The sequence below is a fragment of the Labeo rohita genome, chromosome 3 (assembly GCF_022985175.1).
Source record: "Labeo rohita strain BAU-BD-2019 chromosome 3, IGBB_LRoh.1.0, whole genome shotgun sequence".
NCBI classification, from domain to species: domain Eukaryota; kingdom Metazoa; phylum Chordata; class Actinopteri; order Cypriniformes; family Cyprinidae; genus Labeo; species Labeo rohita.
Window position 1 is genome coordinate 27,518,148 of NC_066871.1, and position 16,260 is coordinate 27,534,407.

At 36.7% G+C, this 16,260-nt stretch overlaps 1 protein-coding gene across 2 annotated transcripts in view; it reads left to right on the forward strand.

Moving 5' to 3' along the window:
• Positions 1-15,824, forward strand: part of kansl1b (KAT8 regulatory NSL complex subunit 1b) — a 68,947-nt gene extending 53,123 nt beyond the window's left edge. For both annotated transcript variants that reach the window (XM_051101874.1, XM_051101869.1), the window contains exons 5-15: positions 152-264; positions 782-977; positions 6,197-6,362; positions 8,570-8,752; positions 10,424-10,591; positions 10,713-10,852; positions 10,933-11,051; positions 11,142-11,199; positions 11,612-11,724; positions 13,146-13,401; positions 13,617-15,824. In XM_051101874.1, coding sequence (XP_050957831.1) covers positions 152-264; positions 782-977; positions 6,197-6,362; positions 8,570-8,752; positions 10,424-10,591; positions 10,713-10,852; positions 10,933-11,051; positions 11,142-11,199; positions 11,612-11,724; positions 13,146-13,401; positions 13,617-13,853 — 1,749 coding nt within the window. In that variant the 3' untranslated portion in view covers positions 13,854-15,824. The remainder of the gene's footprint in view (positions 1-151; positions 265-781; positions 978-6,196; positions 6,363-8,569; positions 8,753-10,423; positions 10,592-10,712; positions 10,853-10,932; positions 11,052-11,141; positions 11,200-11,611; positions 11,725-13,145; positions 13,402-13,616) is intronic.
• Positions 15,825-16,260: the final 436 nt, after the last annotated feature.

Consider the following 16,260-nt stretch of genomic DNA (forward strand, 5'->3'; position numbering starts at 1 on the left):
TGTCTGTCGTATGCAAAGCACTGCTGACCTTTTCATCCATTCAGAGCAGTGAAGAAATGCAGCAAGAACCATTCTACTCATCCAGACCAACTCAGAGAGAAAATTGGTGGGATGTCCTTTCCAACATCACACTTATTTTTTGTCTTTTTAGGAGCATGATACTGTTGGAGTGGAAACGTCTGTATCATCCAATGGTATTGTCACAGAAACGGGCTTGAGGAAAAGCTGTGGGCCTGTGAGACAGGTTAATGGTGTTATCAACAGGTATGAAAAACACATTTGTGCATTCATTCATGTTTTTCCCTCATTGACGAGTAGAAATGTGACCCTGTACCACAAAACCAGTCTTAAGTAGCACAGGTATATTTGTATGTACATACATTGTATGGGTCAAAATGATCAGTTTTTCTTTGATGTCAAAAATCATTAGGATATTAAGTAAAGATCATGTTCCATGAAGGTATTTTGTAAATTTTCTACCGTAAATATATCAAAACTTAATTTTTTATTATTTAAGTTCATTTGGACAACTTTAAAGGTGATTTTCTCAATAATTGAATGTGTTTTATTTTGCACCTTGCAGATTTCTGAATAGTTGTGTCTCAGCCAAATATTGTCGTAAGCTAACAATACGTCAATGGAAAGCTTATTTATTCAGCTGTCAGATGATGTATAAATATCAATAAAAAAAAAAATAGACCCTTACAACTGGTTTTGTGGTCCAGTGTCACAAATGTCACTTAGTCAAGTTCATAAAAAATTATTTCTTCTGATCACCCAGCCTACGGCCCATTTCCCCTGTTGCCTTGGACCCAGACGAACAGAGGCGCTCTGAGTCTCAGCCGAAGCAGGAGACGGGCCCTCAGGCTTCCCTTGCGCACGACAACACATGCGTCGCAGCCCGCACACGTCCACTGCTCTCATGCAGGAAACGCAGAGTCCTCCGGCCCGGCTCGCTCACCAGTCTCAATCGTAAGGTAAGGAGAATCATGTTCTTTATCAAAATCAAGAGGCTGGTGTAGTTTAGAGTGCAGAGAGGTCTTTACACTGATAGCGTCTGATAAAATAGTTCACCCAAAAATGAAAAATCCCTCATGTCGTTCCAAACCTGTAAGACCTTCGTCCTGCTTTGGAACACAAATTAAGATATTTTTGATGAAATCCAAGAGCTTTCTGACCTTGCATAGACCGCAATGCAACTACCATGTTCAAGGCCCAGAAAGATAGTAAGGACATTGTTGAAATAGTCCATGTGACATTAGTGGCTCAACTGTGATTTTATTAAGCGACAAGAATACTTTTTGTGTGCAAAGAAAACAAAAATAACAACTTCATTCAACAATTTCTTCTCTTCCCTGTCAGTCTTCAACACACGTTCACTAGAGGAAATTGACCGATTTTTAATTTTCCAATTTTTTTTTTTTTCTTTTTCTTTTTCAGCACAATGTATTTGCACTAAAACTGTTCACTAATTACAAATTTCAATCTTTTTTTAAACCTCCGTTTTAGTCTCTGAATAAAATGAAACAAATTCTTGCAGTAAGACGTCCGTGAAGGTCACTAGGTACAAATGGGCCCTGAAAGTAGTGAGAGAGAGGTGTGAGAGACAGCAGAAACTAGCTCTTTCACTGTCACCTGTGGAAGTGTTTTACTGAAGATGCAGTGAGGTCCCAGCGGGCTTCTTACAAAGGTTACAGATTAAATAGAAGCAGTGTTACAAAGTCACAGTACTGCTCCAGAACTGTCACTGCTGTCATTTAAGGTGTTTTAAGTTGCTGTGAATGACAGATGGTTGACTAAAGCAGGGTCTCTCACGTTTTTTTTTCTTTAAAATATGGTAATTACCTTGCAAGGGGAAGAATTTGTTGATTCTCTCTCTCTCTTTTTGCATGCACTTTCAAGAATAATTTGTCATATCTACAATGACGTCTGTGTGTGTGTGTGTGTGTGTGTGTGAAAGTGTATCATTGTAGTTGTATTAAAGGTATGAAAAATTGTTGTTGAAAATACACTACCAAAATTTTTAATGCCTTTTAAAGAAATCTTTTCTGCTTACCAAGCCTGCATTTATTTGTTCCAAAGTACAGCAAAAACAGTAAAATTTTGAAATATTTTTACTATTTAAAATAACTTTTCTATTTGAATATATTTTAAAATGTAATTTATTCCTGTGACTTCAAAGCTGAGCATCATTAGTATCATTACTCCAGTCACATGATCCTTCAGAAATCATTCTAATATGCTTAGTTGCTGCTCAAAAAACTATGATATTGAAAACAGCTGAGTGGAATTTTTTCAGGTTTCTTTGATGAATAGAAAGTTTAGAAGAACAGCATTTATCTGAAATAGAAATCTTTTGTAACATTATAAATGTTTTTATCATCAATTTTGATCAATTTAAGGCATCCTTGCTAAATAAAAGTATTCATTTCTATGTTCCCATAAATAAATTATTGGGACTCCAAGCTTTTGAATGGTAAAGTGTATAATGTTACAAAAGCTTTTCATTTCAGATAAATGTTGATCTTTGAATCTTTTTATTTATAAAAGAATCCTGAAAAAAAATTAATCAACTGTTTTAAATATAGATAATAATGATGATAATAATAATAATAATAATGTTTCTTGAACAGCAAATCAGCATATTGGAATGATTTCTTAAGGATCATGTGACACTGAAGACTGGAGTAATGATGCTGAAAATTTAGCTTCAATCACAGGAATAAATTACATTTTAAAATATATGCGAATAGAAAACAGTTATTTTAAATAGTACAAGATTTCTGTTTCAATATTACTGTTTTTGCTGTACTTGGGGTCAAATAAATCAGAAGAAGAAGAAGAGACTTCTGTAGTTAAAAAAAAAAAGAAGAAAAAAAATCTTACTGTTCAAAAACTTTTGACTGGTAATGTATGTCCATGCTAATAGAGGGATACACAATAAATTCATATTTTAAGCTCTTTTATTATTTATTTTTTAACTTTCTTAAAAACTGTCAATTTAGTGAATCATCTTGTGATTTGTGTCTTTAGAAGCAGAAAATCATGCTTACAGTCTCAGTAATATCCTTTTTAATGATTTTCCTTTTGGAGTTTGACTGATTTGTCATATAATATTTAATGTTTTTGAACTTGGGCATTTTCGTCTCTGTTTGATGTTTAATTTAGAAGATCAGGATTTTGGTTCAGTGGTTTTTCTATGTAAAAATGTAAACCAAGCAGCAGTAAAAATGTAGTTTGGCTGGTTAGGACAGAAACACGAAAAGCCAACTTTTATCATTCATCACCTCACGTCTGGTTAGGACATGGTGTAACAGTCCATGTCTAACAGGCAGCTGTGCTCTGAATGATGGAACAGTGTCTGCCATATTCATAAGACGGCTGCAGAGTCTCAGAATTTCGTTTACAGATCTATTTGCTCTCTGAACAGTCTTTAAAACTCGATTCCTCCCATAACACGGGCCCACTGTGAGCGAGAATGCGCAGGCATGTGCTAAAACAATAAGCGCAACCCCAGTCGAGCTCAGCTCCATTACAAATAACAGCGCTTGGATGTCATTCAGAGACAACGCTCTTGAAACGTAATGAGAAATGCCGTCAGTGTCATCAATGTACTAACAGCCACATTCACTCACACTGCCAGTTAGAAACTACCTGCTAAACGATGTACTATCATTCCTAACCGGCACTTCAGATGAACACTGCCCCAGTTAGAGGCAGAAGCTTAATGGTTTTTAAAATTTTCACCATTGTGTTTGAGCAAGGACAGATAGAAACATACTGCTAGCTGATTAACTGAATCTCTGTTTTGTTCTATTAGTTTTTTCCTATATAAATGTATTATTTAAGCAATTAGCTTCTTATGGGCTGTATTATATATTATCACAACTTTAATTACATAAAACTTCCAGATTACAATTGAATATAGTCCGTTTAAATGTGCAGCTATGCAGAACAACATAGCTTTTATCTGTAAGTAAAATAGTTCTTCAGCTTGCATATAAAGCTTTGTTAGGTCTTTAGTTGACTTGTTTCGAAATGCAGAAAATGGATCGCAAAACACTTGGCAAATTTGCATTTCGTTACAACTCAGAAACCAGATTGGTTCTGTAATTCCAGGTGCTTTCTGTGTGATTGCGGAGATGATAGTCCCTGTACAAACCGTCCTGCTCTAATGTGAAGCACTCTTGTTTGAATAGGCTCGGAAAAACTGGGCACAGTTGCCAATAGCAACCCGTTCTCTCTTTCTCTCCGGTGCTGTGCTCTGGGTTAATGACACGAGCACATGAGCGCTAGGGAACCTGCCACATGCAAAACTGGGTCAGCAGCTCAGGATCCGTGTGTGGTCATCTGCTGCAGAGATTTGTGTGAGAGCATCAGGTTGGAAGGGTTGACTCCAGTAAACACAGATAAAGAGAAAGGCTGATCACTGTCAGATCTGAATTTTGAATGCTGGTGCTTTAGAGATTTCGTTCACTAAAAGGAAGATCACAGTGGAAGGCACTTGAAAGACTGGAATTCTTTCTTTTCTTTTTCTTAAAGATGAACAAAACGCATATTTGATGACAATTCGTGCATGCTGTTATTTATTTAACTAATTAAAATTTATATTTATTTCTTTATGATTTATTAATTTTTTTTTTTTTTTTTTTTTTTTTTTTTTACCACATTGAAAAATATTTAGGTCATGTTTTAGACCTAGTACTACTTTTTTTTATATATTCTATTCTATTCTATTCTATTCTATTCTATTAAAAAAAAAAAAAAAAAAAAAAAATGCCCAGTGTGTTCACAAATCTTTAATGTCTTAAATACACCATTCAGAATTTAAGCCTGCAAAACATTTTTAAAAAATATTGTGTTTAAAAACACAAATCCATGATCATTGCTGAAAAATGTCCATAGAAGTCATTTTACATGAATTGAAAAGTTTTAGAGTCAGCACATACTTCTGTGTTTATGGTAGTCTCTATTGATAAAATTATTATTTGTTAATAAATTGTTACATAAATTACTCTATAGCTCAAAAAGTATTTATTAGGGTTGGGTACTGTTCACATTTTTTACCAGTATCAGTACCTGAAATTCATACCTTTTTACTCTGTGTAATAACAATATAAAAAAAAAGATTTCAGTGGAAAAATAAGTCCAGAACTCCCAATTTCAACATTTTGAACAATAGGGCACTACAGTCTTTTTCTTTCTTTCTTTTTTTTTTTTTTTTTTTTTTTTTTTTTAAGAAATTCTTGTTTTAATTTTTCTGATAATCAAATGAAGGCATTTATTTACTTTTTAATCAAATGACAATTAAAATCACAGCGAGTGTCGTCGATTGATTTAATGTGAATCGGTACCTGTAGTACAGACACAATTCAGTCAGTACCCTAAAAAGTAGAGAGTTCGGAACCCAACCCTAGTATTTATTAATCTTAGTTAACGTTAGTTAATAAAAATACAACTGTTTATTGTTAGTCCTTGATTGCTCAGGTCCATTCGATAACCTTAGTATACACAACTTTAAATGTATTACTAAATGTTGAAATCAACGTTAAGACTAATAAAGGCTTTAGAAGTATTTTTTTGTCAGATTAACAAATGGAGCCTTATTGTACTACTACTACAATATCATAATGTTGAAAACAGTTGCTTAATGTTTTTGTGGGAAAATGCTTGTGATGCATTTGTTTTTCACAATTCTTTGATCAGAAGAACAGCATTTCTGTGAAATTTGAGTCACACTTTAAGGTCTAATTCTCCCTACTAACCATTAACTATGACTTTTGCCTTTTTTTTTTTTTTTTTTTTTTTTTTTTTTTTTTTAACGTTTATTGTTTTATTTTTTTATTATTATTATTATTATTATTATTATTATTATTATTATTATTATTATTATCTGTGGTGTTGTCTGTTTGTGACGCTAAAGTCACTAAAGTGTTACCAAAATGTATTCATTTGTTATGATCAGTTTAATGTGTCCTTTCTGCATAAAAGTATGAATTTCTCTAATTTTCTTTAAAAAAATGAACTGTAGTGTACATTGAATGTTATTTATTCTTTTGTGCAGTCCATCAATACAAGGTTGATATGTTTAATTTTCATACCATTTCTTTTTTTTTTTTTTTTTTTTTTTTTTTTTTTTTTTTTTTACCATTCATACATTTACGCTAACTTCTCTCCTTGTCATTCTCTCTGTCAGGCTCAGAGATCAGTGGCTCCTCGCTGTGGCTGCGAGCTGAATGCTCAGTGTGTGATGTGCAGTGGACGTGCTCTCCCTCCTGCAGACACCCAGCACCAGCTCCCCCTACTGGACAGACTGGCACAGTTCGACCCCTGCGTTCACCCTATCCTCTCCTTTACAGATGGTGAGGACACACCCCTATCATTTATTTATGTTTCTCTCATTTGTTCCAGTATTGCACACATGTGCTTGGACAGAAACAGTGACAGCATCAATACACGGGTGTGCTTCACTTTGCTTGTTCCGCTCTGTCTCTCGCACAACTGTTTCTGTACTGCTTTCAAAGTATAAACAAATGCAGATTCATGTACCACCTATTAGACTGGTTCTATCACAGCACTCGCCTTACGCCTACAGACCATCCACGTGGTCACGCAAATTGAGCTGCGCATGGTGGATGTTTGCAGACATCTCTGGTGACAAAAATTGCGCAAACCGTTGCGCAACACGGATGGATGAAGTATACTTTGGGCTTCACACGTGACTAGCGCAGCTCTATCTATCCCCGCTGTTCATTACCCACAGATTGCCTCAAGGATGAGGAGTTTTAATAAGGGCTTTTTTTGCTGCATAACAACTAGGTGTTAATTTAAGTGTTAATTATTCTAGATCTGGTTATTGCACCTCTTAAAATAACCTGCAGGCTGCTCTGGGTTTGGAGCAGGTCATTAGTGCTGAGATCTCAGATCAGTTTTTGCTTTTCACATCTGTGAGAATTCAGTAACACTGGAAGTGAGCAGCTGATCTTAGATCAGCAGTCCTTCCCTGTGCTGGTAGGTTTAGCTGATCAAGCATTCGTCTGCCTGACCTTTGCAGCGATAACCATTTTAAAGAGCAGTGCAATCTGACTCTGACTAAGTGTGCCAGAAGCAGCTAGCTTTATCAGACTAGCTGAGAGACGTATTTCCCCTCATTAATATGAACCGGTTGTCCTCTCTAATCTGGTGTCTGTTGTACAAATGAATGATGGCAGGTGACACTGTGGGTGAAACTTGAGTAGATGGAGGGGAAAAAGGAAGAGGAACCTCAGTATAGTGATTACTAGAGTCGGACTCTGATGCCCTCTGCTGGGGAATTTACTCATGACACTTTGTGTTACTGATTTAGATTTAGATATTTGCATTAGCAGCATAGCATTAGGTTGGTGTCTATTCACATTAGTGCAGTAGCCAAGGGATTAAAAGTATTTTTGAATGAGCATGATGCACATAATTGTCCTTTTATGTCTCTCATACACAGTTTAATGTAAATAAAAAAAAGTTTTTAAAAAAGTTTTACATTAATGAACTTATCTTTTTTTTATGCTTTTATTTGATTGATTTTTTTTTTTTTTTTTTTTTTTTTTTTTTTTTTTTGCAGAATAACATGCAGTAACCTTATTTCAAACTTAATCTTAACCCTAACCTTATAAGTTTATTTCAAGTTAATGTATATTAATGTATATGTATAATTACACTTATCAAGGGCACCTTAAAGTGTAACCTTACTGTTTATTTATTTATTTTTTTAAAAGGGTTTTGTGTACATAATATATGTGTGTACTGTGTACATTTATTATGTATTTTTAAAAAAACATGCATACAGTAAATATTTACATGTAAATATATGTATATATTTAAATTCATTATAAAATATATACATTTATTTAATATCTAAACATTACATTTTTCTTAGGTATATACATGCATATACATGTGTATTTATATATACATAATAAATATAGTGCACACACACAAAAAAAAATTCATTATTTATAGAACTTTGAATTATCTTTGAATTTACACTTTGAATTTTGTATGAAATGTGATGCTTAAATTTGCCTTGACTAAAGATGCATTGCATTGTAAATGCATTGTCAATGCATTGTAAATCAGTTTGGATGTGAGATAGGTAAATGTAAATGCTTGTGTCTGAATCCAAGCCTTTTCCCTTCCCATTTCACCCTTTTTCCCATAATTACCTGACCTCTTATTGCTGTTTCTGGCTCATCAATAAAAATGGCGTCAACAACAACAAAAAATCCCCTAGAAATCTAAAAGTCAGCTTGAATCTGTTCACAACCAATTTTACTTTCACTATCTGATGTTTTCATAGCGAAACAGGGTTTTCAACAAGAAAAAAAAATGTTCCAGGACTTGTCTGACAGGAATTGAAAAATTAGAGGGTTTAATGTGGGCAACATTTTTTGGAGGTGGAGAAAGCCATTCCATTTTGATGAGCGATTAGGAAGAGGAACGGATGGCATATTCTTATTGGGAAAGACCTAAGCCTGAGTTTCTGATAATGCAAGACTATGTTTCAGATGATGAACTCTGTCGTCTTTTCTCCCAGATGTCATGATGAATCTCCATATGCAGCGTGTGCTAAAGGGACACTGGCAGAATCGTCCTCTGGAGAAGATCAAGCCCATCAAGAAGATCTCGCTCAAGCACAAGTTGTGTTTGGGTAGCCGCATCTCAGACCCGACATCCAAAGACAAACACAAGCTCGCCAACTCCATCCTCTCCACTGTCCGTAAGTGTGAATACAACTACTAAAGACACCAAAAGACCTCATTTATTAGCCTGAAAGGCTTTTATTAACATTGAAAATAGGAAATTAAGGGAGCTGGATTCAAACCTGTGTGCCCTGCATGAGTGGCTCAGAATGACTGCATCATGCATGCTAACATTTAGGCCACGGCAAAATTGTGAGTGAAAATCCCCTGCTTCCTCAGCGTCTGAAATGTCAGGAGCTCAGTTTTCTCTAATGCAGGCAAATTCTCACACCTTCAGGAGAGTCTAAATTTGTTCTAAATGTGACGGCCCCTATGGGCAGTTAGAGTGACCTGTGAGCGTCTGGCCGTCATTAGCTGCTCTCTGCCAGACGCTCATTGCAGTGACTCAGCAGTTATTTCTGGCATCATATAAGTCCAGCCACAGTTGCTGACTCTATTTGTTTGTTTCATATTCCATGTGTGACTCCAGATGTAGTGCCACGTATTTTAGAGTTGAGTCACGTGTAATATAAAGAAATGTAGTACTATTATTGGTAGTTGTGTGTTGTTTAGTCTAATTTGTTAAGAGATTAGACGTACACGTGTGACGTGACCCTCCAGAAATCATTGCAATATGCTGATTTGCTGTTCAAGAAACATTTTTTATTTTTATTAACAGTTGTGTAGATTTTTTTTTTTTCTTTTAGGATTCTTTAAATAGAAAGATCAAAAGATCAGCATTTATCTGAAATAAAAAGCTTTTGTAACATACACTATACCATTCAAAAGCTTGGAGTGTTTTTTTTGTTTGTTTTTTTTTGTTAATTATAGAAATTATTACTTTTTAGCAAGGATATTTTTAATTGATCAAAAGTGATGATAAAGACACTTATAATGTTACAAAAGATTTCTATTTCAGAAAAATTCTGTTCTTCTGAACTTTCTATTAAACAAGGAAACCTGAAAAAAATTCTAATAATAATAATAATAATAATAATAATAATAATAATAATAATAGGTTTATTTGAGTAGAAAATCCGAATATTCAAGTTATTTCTGAAAGATCATGTGACTGAAGTAATGATACTACAAAAATAGAAAGCAAAATAGAAAGCAGTTATTTAAAATAATACAAATTTCAAAATTTTACAATTTTTGCTGTACTACAAATAAATGCAGGCTTGGTGAGCAGAAGAGACTTCTTTAAAAAAAAAATAAAAACAATCTTACTGTTTAAAAACTTTGATTGCTAGTGTATTTGTTTTGTAAAAAACATTTAGTAGATGGAAAAATATTGCAAAACTGCATGCATTACGTATATTTATTATTGTATTAAAAAATTGTATTAAATAATAAAAATGAAAACAGTAATAGAAACAGTAGTGTGAAATAACCTTCAAAATTAAAATAACAGTGATGATTTAAATGAAGTTAAAAAATAAGGTAAAATTAAATAATAATGCAATTCTTTGTACATAAATGATGTAAAAAAAGACGAAGACAAAATACCTGTCAAAGAAAAGATAAAGATTAAAAATTTAATTCAGTTAAAGGGAAAAATGAGTTTAAAATAGCCAAAACAAGTGCAACACACAAATTATGAAAAACAGTACAGATTAAAAAATAAATAAATAAAATGAGAAAGGGAGAAAGATTTTAAGAAGTTTTATCTTCATCAATTTAATTTTGCTGTTTGCTATTTCTTTCAGGGTTGTCGCATCATAAGGTGCGCTCAGATAAGGTCTCTCAGCAGCAGTTAGACATGCCAATCAGTGCCAGTAAACATGACTCTCGCCAGCATTTCCGCCAGAGCAGTTCTTTTGACAGGAGTCACGGCCGCAAGAGACCTCGTGAACCCTCGCTGGACCGCACAGAGAGTATGTTGTTCATTCTCTTTTCTTTTTTTTTCCTCACTTCAGTTACATTTACTTCAGTTTCCTCCTAAATCACCATTGAGTTCACTCATGTAATTCAGCACTGTCTTTACTTGGTTTATAGATGCTCCAAAGTTGAATATGGATATGGGAAGTCCATGCCCATCTCTGTCTGCTCTAAACACACCCACCCACAGCCCCCTGATGAGACAGCCATCAATCTCTGAGACCTCCACACCGCTCCACCTCAACAGCAGTGCTGCCGTAAGAAGCTTTTTAAAGCCTTCTGAGTCTGTGTAAACGCTTGAGAACAAGTTACTTAGGCCTGAATGTGACTCTTTCAGACTATTCGCCGAAGGAGAGGAGAGAGCCCCTTTGACATCAATAACATCGTCATCCCCATGTCTGTGGCCGCCACCACCCGAGTGGAGAAACTGCAGTACAAAGAGATCCTTACCCCAAGGTCAGAGACACAAACTGTCTATACATACCTTATATATTCAAAGATTTGTTCTTTACATACTCAGTGTTTCCCTTTGCTTTTTATTTGTAGTTGGCGAGAAGTGGACGTTTTTGCAAAACCAGTATCTGAAGAGGATGATGCAGTGGAGGTACGGCCATACAGTTGGTCACCCAACAGTTGTTTCAGGCTGTGTTTCAAGCCCTTTATAGACATTTAGGGTTTTTTACACTAGGCATGTAAGACGATTAAGCCTCGAAATGCTTACTTTATAGGCAGCTCAATAGTTTTAGAGTGTCTACATAATGTTTCTGATTGCTGAAGAAGTGACTCTTATGAACTGATTCTTTTTGTAATTTCACAGAACAGCCTCAAAATGCTTTTCTGTTATCAGATTAAAAATGCTTTGTTGGGAGTAATAAGGGTAAAAAAAAAAAAAAACATTCAAATATTTGCCAAAGTGCTTTAGAACAACTTCACTATGAATTTTGGGACTTTTAGGATACGCTGTATTCCTATGCTACCCAGTGTATGTTTTTAATAATCTTCTCTCTCTCTTTTAGATTGAGGATCTCTCTGACATCACATTCTCTCAGCATCACCTTCTGTATGAGGAGCAGGAGCGCTCTCGCTGGAGTTGGACTGCGAGCAACGTTGCAAAGAGAAGAGGCAGCAGGTGGGGGAACACAACTCGTACTGCTTTTCTCTGCCCTTTTTAGGAACAAGTGCAATTTCTCCGGAGTAGCAACTTGGCGGCTAATGTGCTTCATGGTGGCAAGTAAATAAACTGCCAGTTTAAACATGAGAGAAGAGTTGCAGTAAAAAAAAACAACTCCAGGCTGTTCAATTGCTTTAACAGTATAATGAGAACTTATTGAAGCAGTAAGCATTACTGCAATGTCACCTCTGTTGCACTGTTGGGGTGTGTTATGTACATTTAGTCCTGGTTCACACTGTCATTTCTAAAACCAAATTTGAAGATACAAAACCAGAGGCATAAGGATATGGTCACAACCTGATTGGACAACTATCATGATGTGTGTTTTGCTTAACATCTTAAAGTGGTCATGAACTGCTTTGTTTTATTATTAGGGCCCGAGCACTGATGGTGCGAGGACCCAATTGGAATTGCTTAGATTCTTCTTCTCCAAAATGAATCACATTTTTGAGGACCTGAACATGCTCAAACTCATGAAACTTTGCACACATGCCAAAAGTGGTGAAAATTTACATCTGATATGGGTTGCAAAACTGGGTGTGGCAAAATGCTCGGTAACACCACATATAAAATTGCAACAAAGTGCCCCTCAAGCTGTTTCTCACATACATGTACGAAATTTGGTTGACGCATGTAACACACCAATACCTACAAAAAAAGTCCCCTGGTATGAAGTCTGAAAACCAACAGGAAGTCTATTATTTTGAATTTTCTCTGCAAGTTTTGTACCGTTTTTGCCATTTTCAGGTGTTGTATTTAAACAAACTCCTCCTAGAGATTTTAATAGATCGACACCAAATTTGGAATTCAAAGCCCTTTGTGATGTTAAATTATGAAGATCTTGAGTTTTTGTTGAAGGGCGTGTCTGTTCTGAAACTTACAGGATGTTTTTAATAATACAATGACCTCTTAAATGTCAAAAGATTAATTTTGATTTCTTAGTTTGTGACCCCCTTAACAAACATCCAAACAATGCTGTGTGCTGGGCTAAACACTCTAATTGTATGTGTATACATATGGTGGAACTTTCACTAGCTGAGAATGCACCAAGATTTCATAAAATATATTTAACGAGTCAGAATAGTGCCAGGAATTCTTCTGTTCCACACACAAAGATAGATCTGCTTCAAGGGCATGGCTGTTCCGATGCCTGTTCCAAACCGTAATTGGTTGGGTTAGTTTAGATGACGTTGGTTCATGTTGAAATATGACACATTTCAGTCATATTTCTTGTTTGGCTCAGGGTTTAGATGGCAGCATTTACATTTATTCACCACACTAACAGAGCAATCACACCAGATTTTGTTTTTAAATCAAAACCAGACATGCCAAGTCTGAACACACATGGTCATCAGTGCTTTTCTTATCTTTCTCCACAGGTCATACAAGTCTGTGGACGGACGGACAACCCCTTTGCTGTGCGGCACCAACCCCTCCACACCGCAGCCCTCGTCTCCAGACACGGCGCATTTCCATCTGCTGCACGAGTACAGCTCTGTGGCATCTCCATCCAGCCCTGTCAGTCCGGAGATGCTGATGCTGTCCGGCCTGCACACACCCGGCTCCAGAGACTCCCAGCGGCTGCTGTCCAATGAGGACACGCGTTGCTCCACGCCAGATACCTACGAGGAAATGGTAATCACCTGATACACAAGCACCATTGGTCAATTTTCTAGAGTTTATGTTGGCTAGTGATTCAGGTAAAGCTAGAGGTTTTATTGTACATTCAAATTGCAAGGACTGTCCCATTGGTGCAACAAAGGAAGAATTAGGAAACAAAGAACGTGCCCTTTAGTTGTGTTATTCTAGGTGTAGGTATTCACTTAGTGTGTCTCTGTTTGTCCCTACAGGCTCCACAGCCGGTACAGCCATGGGAACGCCGGACATTTCCACTGGATGTGGAGCCACAGCAGGAGAGCGAAATCCTTCACAGTCCGGTTGGCGAGAGGCACTGTAGGACCATTCGACGGGGGTCCGGGTGCAGGTCGTCCAAGTCGGAGTCTGACGCTGGGCCTTCGTCACCTCTGGGCGAAGACGGCGGCGCCAAGCAAAAACCAACCAACCCACCCAAACCTACTCACCGATGAAGCCTAGACTCTGCCCACCCACCGAACCCCCCCACCCACCAGCTTTCAGAAACTCCTGAAACAGCAGCAACGCAGATGGAAAAAAGAAAAAACAACAACAAAATGAATGAAAGTCCCTGTTGTTTGATATTCAAACATCAGTAAATTCTTTCACGGTTTTTAGTGAATTGTATGGAGATATATATTAAGATCTGTTTTAATTTAGTCTTGCTTTTGGGTCACTGGAGAATAAAAAATGTTTAAAAAAATTAAAAGGAAGAAATTAGCTTGAGGGCTAAACCAAAATACGAAGCTCCGAAACGTATGTCGCAGAAGAGCACTTCCCCCTTAGCATGCTGTCGTACTGAGGGGCTCAGCTTGCATTGTGTGTGATGCCCTTCCAGATTTTTCCAATATCCCGCCTAAAATTACTCGTTCAGCCTTGCAGTTTATACTGGAGTGATAAAACGCAAAAGTGATTACAAGAGACTTGCACGAAGACAGTTCTCTCTGTGTGAAAGCACTTCTTTTTTTAGATTCTATTTCTCTACACATTCCCTGCCAGTTATTTTAAACAGACAAACATCCTCATATTTGATGCCTGGGAATTGCATAAATTCCAATTTCAGGTTTGAGTCGTATGTTCTCGTGAATACCGAATGTCTGTGCCCCACTTCTGTCAAAGTGACAGAGAGAGCAGGTGCCTTCATCGCAGCCAGAAAACGAAACTGCCGTGTTGCTCTCGTGCGCTTTCTAGACGCCACCGTTCGATTAGAGCACTTAATTGGTCTCTTGCACGACACGATTGCCAGTAACCTTAAAACCGGCACATTTGAGACAAGATTGCACTTGCTGCGTTGTGTAATAAGATGGCTCTTTCTCGTGTGCGTTTCAAAGCACTTGACATTGCTATGCATGATCGGGTCAATCTGGAGAACGTGCAGTCACTCCAATATAAACTGAAATTTGCTGCCACTTCATTCCAACCCCATATAAAAGAGCTCTTCCATTGATTGGTCAGGTCTAAACTGTCTTCGTTTAATAAAAACGCAATTTGCAATACCTACAGCCATCACCGAATCCCGTAACTTGATGTTCGAGTAATAATGTTAGCTGAAGTGCTTGATAGGAAAGGACTTGGCAAGGTTTCATTCGTCGACTCCTCAGTTGCTGTCGGTCACAGCCCCGTTTTTCCATTGTGTAACGATGAGGAACGATTTTTGTTAGTTCCCCAGTCAGTGAGTCACTGCTTGCAACTCCTTCCTGTTATTTTAACTAATACGAATGTACAAGTCTAATAGCGGACACCAGTTACTTAAGATTTTTATAAGTAGCGTCTCTGTATCTGTCGTCACACGATTCTAGCTATCGTAGCCATTTGTTCTTGTTTAAGGGATGTCATGTAAACCAGAAATCCTTAATATATTCCTTTTTAACTCACTGGAGCTTAACTGCGTTCATAGCGTCAGCGAAATCTCATCTTTTGAGGTTGTGGCAAATCGTAAGGGGACCATCCACGACTGTCCCATTTCCTGCTGAGAAACCCGCCGCCCCTTTCATTCTTAATATCATTAATTATGATTTTATGTCTCTCTCTCTGTGGGGGTCTGTGTACTTATCAGGCAAATGTACCATATGGTTTGACTAGCTTTCAAAAGCCAATATTGTATCGTGTGAGTTATTTTCATACTTTGAATTTCCAATGTGGTGAATGAGGGTTGGGTGAGTCTGGTATATCCTTTAGCATGTAATAGTTTGTACAAAACGACAACAAAAAAAAAAAAGTTTATTTTGTACATACCTTGTTTGATTCTTTACTGTGTTTGATGTTCAGGCTGTAGCTGTCCTGATTGTCTAGGGAGAAGACACATGAGAATATTTAACACTTCCTTTATGGAGAGGCAACAAGAAAAAAAATGTTTATGGGTAATTGGCCGATCTGACAGACAGGCAACGTTTGTGCTTCTCAAATTAAAAGTGAATTATATTGTACTCGCATGTCTTCTGTCTTTCTGTTGTGCCACAAACATGTTTCTATCAGGTTTATATGTGAAGCAAGTTTATTCATTACAGATGTTAGGCTTGGGAATGGACTATAAGATTTTTGTCCACTCTATCTTTTTTTAACGCGGAAGTCTATAGGCCAGACTTCTAGTTCATTAACCGCTAGAGGGACATCACAAGAAGAATAACAAGAAGCAAAAAATGGTAAGACTTTGCACTACAAACCAGTGTGTTCATAATTAGGATAATACTTTTTCACAGCAATTTGTAATATCAAGCAGTAAAATGAGCTGGACACAGGTGAGACCGGAAGACAGGCCTATAAAATTTGCAAATAGCTGCGCTGGTTCTTAAGGGAAAAATTGTGAATAGAGAAATAACGAGAAGAATAACAACGTGCAGTAAATGGTAAAACTGTTTGCAC